Genomic DNA, 19,820 nt, shown 5'->3' on the forward strand with positions numbered 1-19,820 from the left:
ATAGCGCGGGTAGTCATTGTACAATATTTTGAATTTTATTAGTCCTTTATGTAGTCCTTTTGAGAATTCCATTCTGGTAAGAGGGGAGGCAGCGGTAGGGAAAGTTAACCGAGTGATACAGCTGTAGAGAAAGAAACTGGAAGAAGGCATCCTCACAGAAAACTAAAACTTTCCAGTGGAGCTGTCAGATCCTGGGCAGCACAAGTGTAGTTCTCTAAGCAGTGCGTAAAGTGGCTTTGCTTCTTGAGGGAAGCTGTTGGAATTGTGTAACTTTGTGCAACAAGCCATGTCCAAATCAGCACAGTGTTGAATTTAAGCACACAGGAGTAAACCATACAGCTCATTGAACCTACCCCATCATTCAATATGATCAGGTTGATCCAGCACTTCAATGGCTTCACTCACCCTATCTGAAAAATGGTCTACAGCACCAGAGATCAGTACCAAAATGGTCACAGCAGCTCTAAAGTTCTTTGCTTCTGGGTCCTCACAGTTGTTATCAAAGTTATCATTAGTCATCTTGTACTAGTTCAAACATGCATTAAGCAATTGACTGATACGTTCCTTACTAGAGAAACAACCACTATCATTATTCCTGTGGACACTGTGAAATGGCAGGACAGAGTCCTGGAGATCTGATATTTGTTGCAGGGAATGTGTTGTATGACTAATGTCCAGATGACATGCAAACTTCATTAAGTGCACTGATGAGGGCTGCAAGTTTAAGTAGGGATGGAAAATCATGACAGACTAGCTTGAACACCACTAAACCTAAAAGCAGTGAGCACTTCTTAAAGTGGAGGTTTTATTTTTTACCTGCAGCAGATATTAGGTGTCATTTTAGAAGTCAGCGGGGCCTGGAAAAAGCATGGGTATGGCAAGGAATGACAAGAAAAGACCACTGTAAATCTCAAATAAATATTCTCATTTGTGGACATATCTTGTAGCATCCTGTAACTCAAATTCCAAAGTGGACAGAATCTCATGCCCTCCCCTATAGTATGTTGCATTCTGGATGGCTATTTAATCAGGAGGAAGAGCAATGACTGGAATCCATGTTACCTTCCTACCTCTGCACCAATTCAGTCTATGGAAGGAAGACTCACTCATTGTCACTAGTTTCAACACAGCAGTGATTGGGAGGCTTGACAAACCAAGGTTTGATGGTGATGGACAGTTTAAAAATAAGAGGTCTCTCACTTATGATGGAGATGAAGAAGTTTCACGGGTTTGAGAGTCTTTGGAAATTTCTTCCTCAGAGAGCAGTGAAAGCAGGGTCATTGAATATTTGGAAGGCAAAGGTAGTTAGATTCTTGACCAAAACGGAAGATTATTGGGATGGGCAGGAACATGGAATTGACATCTCATTCAGATCAAAGGCCTTTGGAGAAAAGTGGCAGAAACTGGGAGCATAACCAGTGACAAGAAGTATGTGGTGCTGTTTTATTAAGTGCCCTGATAAAGACATGGGCTATTTTAAACAAAGTCAAAAGAACCTTTTTTCAAACATTAAATAATCAGTACATCATTGCACAATCTAATAAGCATGTTGTATGGTGCAATCATGTTTTTCAGATATTGGTATTTTTAGATCTACTAACATAATTCATGATAAGCCTCTAATGGTTTCCAGCAATATCATTTCTTATTATAAACATCTATCAATGTTACGTTACCTGAAGAATCTATTTCATAATGAGTCTAGTGTCATTTTTAAGTGGTGGGAGATGTGATGTCTTCTAATGTTTCTTTGACTACTTTATGATCAGGCAATGAAAACATAAAAACTTTTATACTAACAGTTCATAAAACGAAGACCAAGCATAAAAATAATATTACTGTGCTGGTTTTGATTGAGAAAATATTTTCATTAGAAGCTGGCTAATGTTTTATCTGACGCGTTAAATTCTTTTAACTAAGTAGGTAAATCCGTCCCAAATTCATTGATGTGGTGGGAGTGATGTGTGTGATCCCAAAGATTGTGATATGTCAGGGTGAGGCTTAAATGCCAGGCAAACTCAAGGGCCAATTCTGAAGTGAATTATTTTTTCCATAGCCATCAAAGATTCACTGATTTTCCTTGTTACGCAGGTTCACTTCTTGGCTGGCCGATGAGTTCAGTGGTAGGAGACAGCAGCAAGGCACCTGAATGAGTAGTCCTTGGTTGTGAATTGAAGTTCAGGTGCTTCTCTTAAGATTCAATGGTGCCCTGGAGGTAGCAAGGTGCAGATGTATCAGGGGCAAGGGCAAGAAGATGGTGATGGTGGTAACAACAACAAGGGAAATTCTGCATTTTGAAGGAACAATTCTGTTACTCTTGCCCATGAGGAATCTTAAAATATAATTTGCCAAACTTACTTCTTGTGGCTCCGTTTTCCTCATAACATAATTGGACCTGATCTGCAGAAGTAATAAAGGACTCCCAGACACTTCTGCAGGTGCCCCACTTGCCTGCTTAAAGAGCAGGAGAGAGCTGAGGTACATGATTTGCCTCATTAAAACTACTGTGAATCTCTTGCGTGGGTTTCTGTTCAGTTGAGGAGGTGAGCCTTAAAACGAAACCGCAGCATTATCTAAATATTTAGCTACTTGATTAAAGTAGGAATATCATATGAATGTCACTGAATATTGATACAATCATTGCATCAACAATGATTTCTAGTTTCAAAATGTGAGTCTGATCAAGTCTGATAGGGAACTGAAAGTGACAAAAAATAAAATCCAAACCAGATTTTATTTTAACAGAATAAATTAGGAGCATTCCTGGTACAAAAACAAATTCAGCATATTTATAAGTGCTGTGGACTGCAACTGGCATTATTTGTATGGCTTATAAATTATGTTTAATTTGAAAGTATTTCAGATATCAATTGGATTTGATTACAATGTCTACATAAATTATCACATTATTTAATTAAATTAAAATAGAAAGAGCCAACTGTCAATTAATTTGCAATAACAACGATTAATTCTGACAAGGTATAATGCTTGTCAATTATTCTCACATTTGGAGTTGGCAGCTTTTTATAAAAAAAAATCTGGATCTTAGCCTCAAGCAAACTGATTTCATAGTGTGTCTTTCCATAGTTTGTCTTGTACTTTGTAAACAATTAATGGCTTCCAAAAAACTGCAGTTTCAAATCAAACTTAATGCCTATTTTGCAAAACTAGCAGTTTTATACATTGTGTTCTATATTTGATCTGGCAATACACACCAACGGGTCATTAGGCAACAAAATTACTGCAGGAAAGAGAATGTCTTGAAATCCCAAAATATTTGCTGAGCAGATATAAGAATGGGTTAATGAATATGTGATATATAATATTTTAAGGCGACAAAGGTTACAATTTCAGTTTTAAAGTATAGGGCAACTCCTGCTTTACGGCACTTTGAGCTTAATGGACACTTTCACAGATGGCATACATATAGGCAAATATCAAGAGTTAATAGACCAAATCTACAAACTGGGAAGAATTTGTAAAAATCACAACAAGCGTAGATCTTTCATGATATTTTCTAAGATGCATGGATAAAGATGGACAAAGCAAGTATATCAGTTGAGCAATTGATGATTTAAATTATGAAATCACAAGGGCAATGTAAAGATACATTTAAAGCACGACACTTTAGTCTATGAAAAAAAACTTACTTTCATAATCGAAGTGGTTCAAGAAGGTAGTTCATCACAATCTCATCCATAGCAATGGACAGGAGAAGCAGCAGAAGATTAATAAAATTGAATTATATCTTGAAGCAGTGGCACAATCTGGGTTGTGACTAATTGCATAGTTCTATAAAAGAATTCACATTGGCCTGATGCGAATTCTCAGAGTGCCATGCAATTCTATGATTCCAATACAGAATTCCATGCTTTTACAACAAGGTATAATAAATGTGTAACCCATTTTGTATACATAAATAAAGGAAAACTTGCATATATATTGCACTTTCCATGACCACTGCATATCTACAGGTGTTTTACAGCCAATGAGGTATTTCAGGAATTGTAGTCATTGTGCTTTTTTATTAACTCATGGGACAAGAATGGATGACATTATTGTCTCGGCCAGCATTTCCCGCCCATCCATAGATTGGCCTTGAGAAAGTGGTGGTGAGCTACTTTCTTGAACCGCTGCAGTCCATGTGCTGTAGGTTGACCCACATGCCTTTAGGCAGGGAATTCCAGGACTTTAACGCAGCCACAGTGAAGGAACAGCGATATATATTTCCAAATCTGGGTGATGGGTGGCTTGGAGTGGAACCTGCAGTTTGTGGTGCTCCCATGTATCTGCCAGCCTTGTCCTTCTAAATGGTAGTGGCTGTGGGTTTGGAAGGTGAGATCTAAGGGTCATTGGTGAATTTCTGCAATGCATCTTACAGATGGTACACATTGCTGTTATTGAGTGTCAGGATTGGAGGGACTGAATATTTGGGGATGTAGTGCCAATCATGTGGGAGCATTGTCCTGGATGGCATTAAGCTTCTAGACTGATGTTGGAGTTTAACTCAGCCAGGCAATTGAGGAGTAATTCATCACATTTCTGACTTGTGCCTTGCAGATGGTGGACAGGCTTGAGGAGTCAGGAGGCAAGTTACTCGCCGCAGAATTCCTAGCTTCTGATTTGCTCTTGTAACCATTGTGTTTATGTTGTGAGTCTGGTTCGGTTTCAGGACAGTGGTAGCTTGCGGAATGTTGATACTGACAGATTCTGTGATGGTAACACTATTGAATGTCATGGGACAATGGTTAGATTGTCTCTTATTGTATCATTTGCGTAAAATGGAAAACCTGACTCAGCAAATGTCTGCAAAAAAACAATGTGACAATGGAAAGTCACGCCATGGACTAACAGGTTCAGATACTGAGTAGAGAACTGCTTAACATAGCACTGAAATAACAGAGAAGGGAAATTTTGCTGAACGGGTTACTGGCTTGAACCCATTATTTCCACAATATGCCTTCAAAGACCTTGCTTAGTCAAATGTTCACTGCTAAGCAAAATGGCCTGGATGGATTGGTTGCAGAAAAAAATCATGCCCCAAAAAGGCTTCAACTTTCAAGGGGCTAGTCAAACTAAAACAATTTTATTACCAGCAGGAAGGATTCTCTGGTATTTTCCATGACTTGTTACCTGCTCCAATTACTCTCTCTATGCGAATTCTGGAGGGATCTATTTCTTTCGCAAATTCATGCACAGCTTGAGATGGGTCTTCATAGGTATCAGGATCAATGTACGTTCTCATCTCTGGAAATCTGACTGGAAAGAATTAAAATAGAATTTTACATTTATTGAAAATGAAATAGACTCAGCATGACACGGAAATCCTCTTTCAAATTACTAGCAGACTTTATTTTTAAAGTATTGGCTTTTTTTAAATCACAGAACCATCGGGTATCCTGGAAATGGGTAAAAGGAAATGTGCATTTTAAAAGTCTATGCAATAGGAATCTGCTTCTCCATGTGGGGCAATAGGTTCAGCAGATTTATTCTGCAAATTACAATGGAAGCAGTTGTTTGCTGATTAGAAATCACTGATGATGAAGTGATTGCTGTGATATAATTAACTCTGCAGCCTTGCTTTCTTTTCATATGATTTACCCTGCTGCATTCAAGACTCTGGTACATTGATGGACGATAATATTAGGAGTATGAAACACAACTGGGGCACTTTGATATTAATCTGTGTCATGCCCACTGCCACTATCAGAACATTGAGCAAACCATATGCGGCTGTAAGCTGGAAGGGATCCATTGGTTGCCCACTGGAACAGTAGTAGATTATCTGAATGCTCATCGGAAATCGTGAGAAATGGCTATTTACCTTGTATTTCAGACTGACGGTCTGGACAGCCCTGAAAAACTCACTCCGATATTTGGAATCCACACTGTCAAAGTATGCTACTTTTTAAAAATACTAACAAGCATGTTCATCTATAGTTGCATTCAAAAAAGCTACAATTGCTAGAATTTAAGATTTTTACAGTAAAACCTCAGCGATAAACTGTAAGTTGTCAACAATACATTTCAGTTCAGTGAAAATTTGCATGTGCTGAATACAAACTCAATTTGATACATCACTCTTCCATCACAGAGTTCTAATAATGAATGCTGTTGTATTGGGCCAGTTCTCCTTTGGAAATGCATTCATGGAATAGAACCAATTAAAATTAATAACTCATTATCCTTTTGCTCCAAGTCATAGAGGTTGATGAAATGGAAACAGTGAAATGGGTCATTAGTACTCTTCATAAAATAGGGGAATACAGTTTTGTTTTTTGCATAACAAAACTCTTTTTTTAAACCAATGTGGGTAAGAATCTCTCGTAACTAAACATCCTTTCCATGTGAACTGGTGATAACTCAACGGGAACATCTAAGTTTCAAACCACGTATTGTAATACTTGTCCTCTTGAAAAACAATTCTTGAGATAGCTGGATAAATTAACAGACTCTATCTGCTTTGTCTTTTTAATGGGTGTGACATATGTAGGTGAACAGTATGTAAACAGTGGGGAGTGAGATTGCTGATATTAAAGCTGCATAGTGAATGTGAGAGAACGAAATAGCATAAAACTGATATTGTTTGTGTTTCAGTTGTGACAATGGCATTAAAAATTGAAATAAACAAATGGAAAAGAATAATGAAGCAAGCTGTTTTGCTTTTCGTTGTTGTTATCAACATCTTTTGGACTGAAGTTTTCTCCCAAACATAAGTAATAACATTACTGTTAAACTAGTATAACTGATTGTCAGCGGTAGGCAGAAAATGAAAAAAATTCCTATACTGACAAAAGGGCAACCACACTGACCCCAGCAAGAAATTCTGATCTATCTTTTCAACCTTCCGAAGGATTATTTCAACTAGTTATAACTTTTACAAGATCTTAGATTGACAAGACACCTCAGTAAACAAAACATGAAATGATCCATTCCTCAGCAGCTTAGTTTTTATTTTAACTAATATAAAAAAGCCAATTTTTTATATTATGTTATAGAAAAAGGAAAATCAAACAATTTGTCCAATCACTGCAGTATGAATTAACTAACTTGTAAAAAATTGCTCAATAAAATAAACTTGCAGGCAAAGTATTTCAACAATGTTATGTGAACACTAGTAGTAAACTGTATATTCATATCTTAAAACCTTGATCTGTCCCACTGTATCTGATTATATAATGCTAACAGCATGGCTTTGTGAGCATTAGTATCTATTTTTCTGGACTATTGTGGATTAAATGACAGATTATGGTCTTGCTTCAAATGATTGCTCAGATTTTAGACAGGTCATTTAATGGGCACAGAAGGAAGGACAAGTGTTCCTTTTTGAAAGAAATTTGACAGCTGCATGTGCCCAGTCCTATGAGAAAAGAGGCTATGCTAGGCTGTTTTTTTGGAATGAGGTGGCCCTAGTAGATCAAGAGTCAGTGTGAAAACTTTAGGAAACTGTGATTTTGGTATCATAAGGTGTTAGGATGATGATGGAAATGAACAGTCAGAAGTATGAATGATTAACTAGGAGAAAGCTGACGTAAATGGTATTAGAATTGAGCTGGAGAACAGAGATTGAAGTTAAAAGTTCTAGGTGAGAGAATGAGGATTTGTCACTGCTTTGTGTATATCTGGTGGGTGGGAAACTGCATTTTCATGATAATAAAGTGTGAAGCTGGATGAACACAGTAGGCCAAGCAGCATCTCAGGAGCACAAAAGCTGACGTTTTGGGCCTAGACCCTTCAGGAGAGAGGGGGGTGGGGTGAGGGTTCTGGAATAAATAGGGAGAGGGGGGAGGCGGACGGAAGATGGAGAGAAAAGAAGATAGGTGGAGAGGAGAGTATAGGTGGGGAGGTAGGGAGGGGATAGGTCAATCCAGGGAAGACGGACAGGTCAAGGAGATGGGATGAGGTTAGTAGGGAGGAAATGGAGGTGCAGCTTGGGGTGGGAGGAAGGGATGGGTGAGAGGAAGAACAGGTTAGGGAGGCAGAGACAGGCTGGGCTGGTTTTGGGATGCAGTCGGGGGAGGGAAAGAGCTGGGCTGGTTGTGTGATGCAGTGAGGGGAGGGGACGAACTGGGCTGGCATCCCAAAACCTGCTGCTTGGCCTGCTGTGTTCATCCAGCTTCACACTTTATTATCTTGGATTCTCCAGCATCTGCAGCTCTCATTATCTCTGATGCATTTTCATGAGGTGCGATTGGGTAATAATCACATGCTGATCCTTGCAAACAGGGCTCCCACTACTCAAAGGTGAGATTTTCATCCTACCATTGAACACTTAATTAGAGAAAGAGACTTTTTGTTCTCTACGTTGAAAATTCCTTTACTCTTGAAGTCACCCTACATTCTCACCAATGCTCATGAAAATTCAATCCATTGATTCTATTTTTTTCTCTCAATGGAAGGGAAAGTGGTGGTGGAGGGTGAAACTCAGGATGGTTAGCATATTCAATACCTGTACTGGTGAGGTCGGCCTGCCTCCTCACCTTTCCCCACACTTACACATTATTGTCCATGAGGGGATATGCTCCATCATTGCAGAGAGAATCATTGGAAGTTCCAGCACAGAAGGAGAGAATTTCTCCCACCATGAGTTCACACTGGCTTTCTGCAAGAAGAATTCAGCAAATTTCCACGACTGGGAACAGTTTTCATGGTTTTGAACACTTCTGCCAAACCTTCACTCTATCTTCCCTTCTTTAAGAACAACTTCAGCTTCTTTAGTTTATCCCAAAAATCCGAGCACGTCATATCTGTAACCATTTTGCAAATCCTTTGCTTGCCTTCCTTATTCCACATTTGTCCAAATGACTGTTAATTTTGATTTTGATGATCATTGATAAACATTTTCCCACCTTTGTAGTTAAACTGTCTGGTTTTTTAAAAAAATTAACTTGATTAGGATTTTCTACTCAATACTTCATGGCTGATCATGAGAATCCTTGAATGTGATTGGCTGTTTGCACCACTTGGTAACAGCACTGGGCGTCCATGCTAGGAATCCACACTGAGCCATTAGCTGGATCTTTTCCTGGCTTCCAGTCCCTGACAGTACAATCATTCTGGATGTGGCATCCTAATTAACTCCCTCCCTGATCATGATTAAGTTTGGGGACAAACTCCTGATACGGCTAGTCAAATCAGAGCCCACAGTATCTCTGGAGACTTTGATGCTTGACAGGGAGAGGATGGCATGGCTGAAATGTATCAGGGATTGAGATAATGCCCCGACATGGAGGTAGCCTTGGAGGTGTGCTTCAAATGATAAATTGAGGGATCAAGCTATCAGGCTCCTCACAGCAGAGGGGACATCACTCTGGAGATATTGTATAACGTACAGGTGTGGCTTTCCTTGCGAGGCACACTCTTTGGGTGATGGAGCCCCCGGCTTTGGGGATGTTCTCTGGCCTCGGAGCTCCATTGTCAAAGTGGTCTCCAGATGTAGCCGAGGACTCTGCCAGCAGTAAAACATCAGCATGCCCAAGAAATCAGATCTAATTGGGTTCATAATCAACTTAATTTTTAAGGTGAGAGGAGAGAGACTTTAAAACAGACATGAGGGAGAACTTTTTTCACAAAGTGGATTGTGTGTGGAATGAACTTTCAGAGCAAATGATGGATGAGTACAGTTGCAATGTTTAAAAGACTTTTAGATAGGTTCATGAGTAAGAAATGTTTGGAGAGATATGGGCCAAATGCAGGGGCTAGTTCTTCAGTTTGTGATTATGGACGGCATGGACTGGTCAGACGGAAGGGTCTGTTTCTGTGCTGTATGTCCCTATTAACTGGCTGTCTACCTCTGTGACTCAAGCAATCATCTCATGCATGACAAACAACAATAAGGCTTTTGGGAGTCATCCCAATGCAAATCTCTTCTATTTTCTCAGTCCCTCAGCCCTGTAATCTGTAGATTGGAAAAATTAGCTTTAACTGACTACCAACTGCTGTTGAGAGTGTTAAAAGTTCTTGCCACCTCACTAGATCTCTCCGGGAGGCTTTCTTTGAGATCAGTTGTAACAACTGATTTTGGTTTCACTGCTGACCACTAAACAGGGTAGGCTTTGCCAGTTATTCCTTTATATCCAAATGTTATTTCCTCAAAAACATACAATTAAATTGTGTAGCAAATAACTTGACATAAGAATAAATTAATAATACTTGAAAAGTCAGACTCCATCCCATTCTCCCACAATGTAATCAGCCTTGGCTCGATTCTACTTACTATGTCCATTTTGGAAATGTGTTCTCCTCTTTTCTTCAGATTTCATTTTTGCTTTAATATACCAGCGGCACCTTCACAAAGACAGGAGAGTGAAAGCCATGAAATATACACCAAGCAATCTTCAAACTTTGGAGAATAAATGTCAACCTCAATAGTTATCAAAGCAACTCAGAAATTGAAGAAGCATGTTAGAAATGTCTGGAGGACAACAGTATCTTACGGTGATCTGTGAAAGTAATAAGATAGATTGCTTGCTGTGTGAAAGGCTCTTTTACTGGAAATACGACAGATGAATACAAAAGCAAACAGAAGTGACTGATGGTGTTTAATAAAGTCCAGCATGAAGCACAAGAGACACAAATCTACTATATAGATTACTTCCAGCAAAAGGACATTATCTCAAGAAACAGGCCTTCGATTATTGTGGATGTTTGTTGCTACCACCTAATTGAGGAACAACATCAAGATAATAGTTATATAATTACCAATTCATCAGACTTTGCTATCTCAATGCTAATGGATATTGTGCTATTTCATGGATGGATTCAAATTTTTCCATACTTAAAGGAACATAATATGTCAGAAATATCCCACTTCTTATGGCATTTCTCTTACTTGATAACGAAATACTTGTCCACAGATGCATAAGGAAAGTGAATTGAACACTGACAGTCTGTAATGGAAACTTCCGTTGTTTTTTAAGAACTGATGTTCTGCACACAGATCCGTGACATTCCAATACCATTGTTTTGAGGAGAGACAAAACAACTGATTATTAATGATGCCTGCTGAAGACCAACTCAAACAGGAGAAAATGTAATTATCACTCTTTGACATACAATGGCACTAATAACATTGAATTCCCCATTAGGAAGGTACGAGGGAAACTGAAGCTGATATGGACCAGACATATAAGTGCTGTGGCTACAAGAGCAAGTCAGAGACAGAGAATTCTGCACTGAGTAACTCATATGATTCTCCAAATTCTGTCCACTACAGCCAAGACTAAGTCAGGAATCTGCAGAACACTCCCTACTTCAAAGTGTATATGAGAGAGTGATAGCCACACGCTCAACCCTAAATCATAATTTCACACACATTCAGGATGAACCAGCAAATGTCCAACTGCTGAATCATGTCTAATGACAGACATGGGTGCGTCTCATGTTTCGCGTGCATAGGTTTTGGGGTATGGCCAGTACCTCGTTTGCTGTGAACAGCTGAAAGGACATGCCACTTGTTATGATTCACCAGTCTTGCGGACATACAGCCTACATATCTGACATCACGCTGACACTCAAACTCAAATACCATATTCTGGGAAGGATCCCTGGACCTGGAATATCAAGTCTGATTTCTCTCCACAGATGATGCCAGACCTACTGAGTTTGTCCGGCAATTTCTGGCTTTGTTTTATATACCATATTAATCATTTGTAAGATAGGTAGAATTTCTTTTGGCTTGGTTCTGTCAGTGCTGAACATCATTCGTGTTGCTACTACATTGTGGTCGTGTGAAACAACTTGCTTCACCTGTTGCTCAAATTTTTGAAATGCCCTACCCTTAATCTAAGATAAACTGGGCATTTTTGAGAACCAGTTGTAACTGATTTAGGGGTCTTCCATGAGTTTGATTGATACGTGGCAAGAAATCAACTGATCATACAAACTGATACCTTGCAGCATGGCTTTGATATGACCTAGAAATCATGTTGGAGAATTTGTGATAGAAATAGACTAAAGGGGAGATGCCATGACTTCATGGTGGTGTAGGATGTCCTCCAAAATAAGCGTCAGAGGGATAAGAAGTGGTGGCCAGGGACATGCAATGATGGTAGCGAAACACAAGGATCTGGTATCAGAATTCTAATAAATACATGTGAGTGTACAAGGTTAGTGAGTGATCCTTCACCCAACATCTCATACTGTAATAGTACCCTCCATCATCCGGCCTCATCACTCAGCATTCACATGTAGAAACCAATATGTCATTTACCTTTGCACATCTACCATTGCTTTCACTCTCAAACAAACTTTTCACTGCTTGATATACATCCCAGCTACTCAGTTGTGCCAGACAATCAGTGACATTCTGACCTCTTAAATGACAAGACGGTGCACAATAGAAAGAAGAACAGCAGAACCAGTAGGGACCAAGAGCATTTTGTTTCCTGGGCCCAATGCACTCACTCGTTTGGCAGAGCACATTAAGCAGTTCCTCTGGTGTTTTTGAGAATATTGATATTCTTGCTTTATCATCTTTCTCCAGTGTAACCTCACCATCATTTTGCTAACTGGGATGTGCAACATTCTGATGGTGCAACCAGGGATCTCTTGCTTCCAAGATCATATCCCTTTCTTTACAACAATCTTCTCCTTCAAGTATTCTGCTTTCAGCACTCAAAAATTTCTGCTTGTCTAGTCACAGGAGGTCCAGGAGGAAGAGTGAGAGAAGTGCAAGAGAGAGTTACCAGATACAGGTAGGCTGCAGCCTCACCAGGGAGAAAGGACCCCTCTTGTGCCAGGTCCCTTAAGTTGAGCTCACAGTCAGGTTCTGCTGTGGGTTACTCAGGTTGGGATTCTAAGGGGGCAGCATGAAGAAGAACATTAAGATACACTGCGTGCTGTTTGTATAGGCTGGCCTGTCAAGGAGAATGGAGAAATCTGGCTCCAACTAAGACTGTATTGAACAGGACTTGTCATCCCCACAGCCTTTGTTGCATTTCTCCACTACACTGCACAGGTACACTGTAACTGCAGCCCAACACATGCTACAACCTCAATGTGGAAGGTCAGCCTCTGTCTGCCTTATGAGGATGCAGGAACCCTCCATGAACCATGCCATGAACACACCACAACACATTTAGGGAGATACTTCCAGAGGCTTTAAATTCCTCAAAAATCACCCTATCTGCTGACTGGCTTACTGGTCCTTTCAATTACAATGGTGCTGGAGCTCCTTGTACCTAATCCCTGGATGGTATGGGAAGACTTCTCTGGAGACACACACACACACACACACACACACACACACACACACACACACACACACACACACACACACACGTTAGTTCCATGTCATTCGGTGTCATAGCTTCTTACACACATATTCAATAACTATTCTTGAAGTAAAGGTATATTTATCCGTTCTGCCCACATCAAATTTAGCAAAGCAGCCTGTACTGCTTTTGGGTGATAATTGTTCATTTCCCACATTAATGTCAGTGGCCTCCCTGTACCAGATTTTCACTGCATGCCAAGCTAAATAGATTTACACTGCAGATATGTCTCTCATAACTGGATTGATGCCTTTACAAGTTTTATACATTGAAAATACGATCCATTTAGAAAACAAATCTGTCGCTCCCTCTCTTTTCAAATAACTCTCCCCCAGTTTGGATCTGCTGGTCAAATCTGTGTGGGAACTGGCTGATTTCTTATCATCCCAGAAATGATGACTATCTGTCAGATAGACCTTAAATAGCTGCAGCCTCATCGAGCACTAATGGGTAGACAGAAAACATGCTCCACTGAATCACAGAGTGTTTAGGCTTTAGTGTTTAGTGTTTGAAATTAACCTCTTGATACCTGCTTTATGTTTGACAAAGCCAGTGAAAAATCAGGCTACTCAGCCCAACACAAGATGAATGACAAGCTCAGATGGATACTGTTAAACACACATTAGTTCTTCTCTGATTCATATGCAACAAGGTTGACTTCTAAATTAATTAGTAATTATTCATTTTAGTCAGAGCCCACATGGCATTTGATCTTGAAATGAACATATGTGCAATATGTTCCATAAGTAAACAGGAGCATGATTACTTTGGGAAATATGTTTCACCAGCTGTATTCACACCAAATAGCGAATTCCAAAAATATAGCAAAGGTACACCACTGTGGAAAATGAGTCCATTGAGGAATACATTTGAAACAAAGAAAGGCAAATGATAAATATCTGATGCAAAAGAACAAAAGAGCAGAGTAGTACCATTAGTTTTGTTTAGTCTAGCAAAGAGTGAATGTGGATGCCATGGGGCACATGGTCTTCTTATGGGATTTAATTTCAATTGCAAAATTAACAATCAATCAAGCAGAATTTCTGGATCTTAAATTCATGGAAAACTATAGAATGATTAATACTTAGCTCCATCAACTTTATGAATTTTCAAATAATTCACCAAATGGAGATATCTTTGGACTATATTGACACTGTTTATATAGTTACAATGCTTTTGCACTTTGGGTGATAGGTACTCAATGGAATTTCCGAGCTAACCTTGATTATGTATCTGTGATCTTGTTCATCATTCTTGCTCTCAATACAGGGCCTTCTGAATTACATTGGTGAGTCATATTTCCCTACTGATTCTTTCATATACCACTGGTCTCACAGTCTAGGCAAGGTTCTTTCAGTAAGGCCCTTTCTTGGCAGAAACATTGTCTGAAATTAATTGGTGCCAATCAGAGGCCTGGTTTGGGAATTCTTGCTAAAAAAAAGCCTTATAGTGGAAAGCACATGAAAATATAAGAGCATATAAAATATTAGCAGAAAGAGGACATTCAGTATCTCAACTCTGCACTGTCGTTACACCAAGCTATGGTGATCTACCCTAGGCCTCAAGTCCTTTGTCATGCCAGCTCATCATGGTCCTCAACTCCCTGACAGTTCAAAGATCTACCTCCCTCCTCTTTAAATACTTAAATAGTTTCAACAATCTAGACTCCACAGTTTGCTGGAATAAAGAATTCCAGGCACTTGCTACCCCCGGGAGAAGAAAATCCTACACATTTTGGTTACAAATGAGTATCCCCTTGCTCTGTAACTATTATCACTTGCTTGAAATTTCCTGACTAGTGGTAACATCTCCTCAACATGTATACTGTTGATCCCCTTTTGAATCTCGGATGCTTCAATACGATTACTCCTCATTCTTACAAGATCCAATGGATAAAGACCTAGCCCATTTTGACATTCTTGATAAATCAACCCTTCATCCCAGAAATCAACCAAGTGAATCTTTTTTGAACTGCCACCAATGCCAGTATATCCTTTTTAAAATATATGGACAAAAGCTACATTTAAGTCCAGGTTTGGCCTCACCAATATCATGGGCAGTTGTGCCATGAAGTTTCCTAATTTAAAGGCAAAAAAAACCTACCTGCTTTCTGCATTACTTGCTGCTTCTGTGTTCATACATTCAGATCCCATTTCTTGGAGTTGACCACTATTTAAATAAGAGTTTGCCTTTGAGTTTTCTGACATGACCTCACGCTTTTCTACACTAAGCTCCATCAGTCAAGTTTTTTATCCATTCACTCAACCTACCCTTATTCCCCTTAAAGATTATTTATAGACTCACTGGGTGTCCTCCCTCCTATTTTTGTAACATCAACAAATTTAGATACATTACATTCTGCTCCTACCTCCAAATCATAAATATATGTAGTAAATAAGTGAGGCTTTATGTCAGATCCTTGTAGCACTCCAGTAATCAGAGAATTCCTAGAGTGTGGAAACAGGTCCTTCAACCTACCAAGTCCATACCGACCCTCAGGGCATCCCACCCAGGCGCATTTCTCTATAACCCACCAAAGCGACACATCCCTGAACACTACGGCAATTTAGCATGGCCAATTCACCTAACTTGCACATCTTTGGACTAATGGGAAGAAGTCAGAGCACCCTGAGGAAACCCACACAGGCACGGGGTGAATGTGCAAACTCCACACACAGATAGTCGCCTGAGGGTGGAATCGAACCCGGGTCTCTGATGCTGTGAGGCAGCAGTGCTAACCACTGAGCTACCATGCCACCAACTAGTTATGTAGTTCCAACGTGAAAAAGATCCATTAATCCTCAGTCCATGCTGATACATCACCCCAATACCATAACATTTTTTTTTTGTGGCATCTTATTGAATGCTTCATGGACATCTAAATATACTACATTTACCTGTTCCCCTTTACTAACTCTGTATGGTATATCCTCAATTAATGCTAGCAAATTTGTTAAACATGACTTTCCGTTCACAAAACCATATTGACTCTGATCACGATATCCTTTCATATATGGCTTGCTGTTTCTTCTTTAATATGGACACTAGCATTTTCCTAATGATAGATGTTGGGCTAATTGGCCCATAGGTTCTTGATTTCTCTCTCAGTCCCTTCTTGAACAGGGATGTCACACTTCACTGGAACCCTTTTGAAATTCAGTGAGTTCTGGAATATTTTGATCACTGCCTCCACTATCTTTGCTACCATGTCCTTTAAAACCCTGAGATGCAGGCATACGGGTCCTGGAGGCTTACCTACCTTCAATTCCTACAGTTTGTCAAATACTTTGAGCCTCATGATAGAAACTGTTACAATTTACTTTCTTCCTATTAATATCTTGCTTTCTGTTATCTTTCAGATGTTTATAGTGTTATCCACCATGAAGACGGCGTAAAATATTAGCTTAAATTATCTGTCATTTCCCTGTTCCCTGCTATTAATTCTGCAGTTGTATCTTTGAAAGGTCCCAACTTCTACTTTGGGTAGTCTATTTCTTTTAATATACCCACAGAAGCTATCTCTGCTTCTTTTTATATTTCTTTAGCTCCTTCCTGGATAACTTGTATCCCTCTAGAGCCTTTCCCCTTCCTTGTTTCCTAAACTTTACATAAGCATCCTTCTTCCTCTTAACCAAATGCTCGACTTCCCCTGAGAACCAAGGCTCCCTCATTCGAGCGCATCTTCCCTGTCTGCTAGGAACAACTATGTCGAGGACATGCAGTATGCATTTCTTAAATAATCTCCACATTTCAATAGTGCTCTTCCCTGACAGCATCTGTTCTCAATTTATGTAACCCAGTTCTTGCCTAACAGAATTGTAATTACCCTTCCCCCAATTATAAACCTTATCCTGTTGTATGTACCTATCCTTTTCCATGACTATTGTAAAAGAAACAGAGTTATGATCACTACCGTCAAAATGCTCTCTACCAACAGGTCTAACATTTGGCCTGGTTCATTGTCAAGCACCAAATCCAAAGTGACCTCTCCTTGTAAAGATAACAAAGTGTGGAGCTGGATGAACACAGCAGGCCAAGTAGCATCTCAGGAGCACAAAAGCTGATGTTTCGGGCCTAGACCCTTCATCAGACACATCATTGTTGTGCTCCTGAGATGCTGCTTGGCCTGCTGTGTTCATCCAGCTCCACACTTTGTGATCTTGGATTCTCCAGCATCTGCAGTTCCCATTATCACTGACCTCTTCTTGTGTTGGTCTATCTACACACTGTGTCAGGGATTCTTCCTGAGCGCACTGGACAAAATCCGTTCTATCTAATCTATTACAACTAAAATATTTCCAATCAATATTTGGAAAGTTGAAGTCATCTATGATTATAACCCTGTGACTTCTGCACCTTTCTACTATTTGCCTCCCAATTTGCTCCTCTTCTTTTCTGCAACTATTAGGGGGTCTGTAAAAAGCCCCCAACAAAGTGACTACTCCTTTCTGGCTCCTGACCTCAACCCAAACTAACTCTGTAGATATATCATCCTCGAATTGCCTTTCAGTAGCTGCTGTACTAGCCCTGACTAGCAATGCCACTCCCTTGACTCTTTTTCTACCCTCCCTATTTCTTTTAAAGCATCTAAATCCCAGAACCTCCAACAACCATTCCTCTCCCTGAGTTACCCAAGTTTATGTAATGGCCACAACATTGTAGTTCCAAGTACCGACCCATGCTCTAAGTTCATCCTCTTTATTTCTGATACTTCTAACATTGAAGTACACACACCTCAAACCATCTCTGTGTCCACAATTACACTCCATCGACCACATTTCTTTATAAACAACCTCACTCCCTGTTGCGTCTGTTGGAAGGGTGAATACCTCATTCTCTGAATTATAAATCTGGTTCCCCACCCCCCTGAAAATCTAGTTTAAACCATCCCATATAGCTCGAGCAAACCTCCCTCCCAGGATATTTGTGCCCTTCCAGTCCAGATGCAACCCATCCTTACTGTACAGGTCCCACTTTCCTCAGAATGTGCTCCAATTATCCACATAATGGAAGACCCCAACCCCCCCACCCTACCCACCTCCTACACCTGCCTTGTAGCCACATGTTTGGCTACACTCTCTCCTTATTTCTTAACTCGTTATCACGTGGCACTGGTAGTAAGCCAGAGATAACTACCCTGTTTGTCCTGGACTTCAGCTTCCAACCTAACTCCCTGTACTTGTTTTCACATTCTCTGTCCTTTTTCTACCTGTGTCATTGGTAACATGGCTAGCCAATGCCTGAATATATTAGTTCCTTCTTGGCTCACGTTCTCTCCACAAACCTGCTGCTGAAAACAAGAGGGCCTCTGCTGCACAAGGTAAATTTATATACTGGTGAAGAAGAAACAACCTTACCTTCCCACTGGCACTCTGGCTTGCACTGCTGCCGCTGAAAACAAGGGACCAGCTTTGAAAGGGATCAGCAGGTACCAGACTTCTCAATTTTTTTTTCACTGTATTAAGCCACAGTTGTAGCTGAACATAACAATCTTATTTGAAGGCAATATTGTAAAACAGGAATTTGAACAAGAAATGTTAGCGATGGTACTAAAAATCTACTGAGCTTTGTAGAACCCACAAAATTTAAGATAAAGTTGTTTCGGAGATAGTAAGAACTGCAGATGCTGGAGGATTTGAGATAACAAGGTGTGGCGCTGGATGAACACAGCAGACCAAGCAGCATCAGAGGAGCAGGAAGGTTGACATTTCGGGCTTAGACCCTTCTTCAGATTAGACCCGAAACGTTAGCCTTCCTGCTCCTTTGATGCTGCTTGGCCTGCTATGTTCATCCAGCTCTACACCTTGTTATCTCAAATTTAAGGTAAACATGTTTTCTGGAAACATTAATAACATCTCAGCTGGAGATCTGAATATCTCCTGGGGCAGCAAACTGCTTTGACAACAATGAAACAACAGAATAGAAGGTTCACAATCACTAAGGATCAAGCTTGATGAGGACCTGAAAGATGCTCTGGTGCATAGACAATTTGGTGTTAAAATACCAATGCTTCGTACCTGAATCACAGATAGTCTACCATCTAAAACACAGACAAAGAGAATGCAGAACAAAAACAATTTGCTGGAAAAGCTCAGCAAGTTTGGCAGCATCTGTGAAGAAAAAAATCAGAGTGAACGTTTCGAGTCCTGCAACGAAAGTTCTGAGGAAGGGTCACCGGACCTGAGCTGTTAGCTCTGACTTTTTTCTTCACTGATGCTGCCAGACCTGCTGAACTTTTCCAGCAACTTCTATTCTTGTTCCCGATTTACAGCATCCGCAGTACTTTCGATTTTTAATTTGAATCCAGAATCCAAAAGAGTGACATGATACATCGAAATGATGCCAAGGATTTTCAACATTGAAAGGATTAAGTCGCACTCACTAACTGGTCCATTTAACAGTTTTCATTTGAACAACATAGAACACTTTCAAGACCTGGTGCAGATACTGCCCCAATGTAATATGCTTACAATAACTACTTTGGTAATTGAAGTGATTAATCCAGTAGATATTTGAATGTGCGAATGAATATGCAATCACACCATC

General features: G+C 39.9%; 1 protein-coding gene across 4 annotated transcripts in view; it reads right to left on the bottom strand.

Moving 5' to 3' along the window:
- epha6 (eph receptor A6) overlaps positions 1-19,820 on the bottom strand; it is a 617,472-nt gene that overhangs the window by 66,790 nt on the left and 530,862 nt on the right. For all 4 annotated transcript variants that reach the window (XM_048540624.2, XM_059650322.1, XM_048540622.2 and 1 more), the window contains 2 exons: positions 10,217-10,287; positions 5,134-5,259 (listed from right to left, as the gene is read on the bottom strand). In XM_048540624.2, the coding sequence (XP_048396581.2) occupies positions 5,134-5,259; positions 10,217-10,287 (197 nt within the window). The remainder of the gene's footprint in view (positions 1-5,133; positions 5,260-10,216; positions 10,288-19,820) is intronic.

The sequence above is a fragment of the Stegostoma tigrinum genome, chromosome 12 (genome assembly GCF_030684315.1).
Source record: "Stegostoma tigrinum isolate sSteTig4 chromosome 12, sSteTig4.hap1, whole genome shotgun sequence".
NCBI classification, from domain to species: Eukaryota; Metazoa; Chordata; class Chondrichthyes; order Orectolobiformes; family Stegostomatidae; genus Stegostoma; species Stegostoma tigrinum.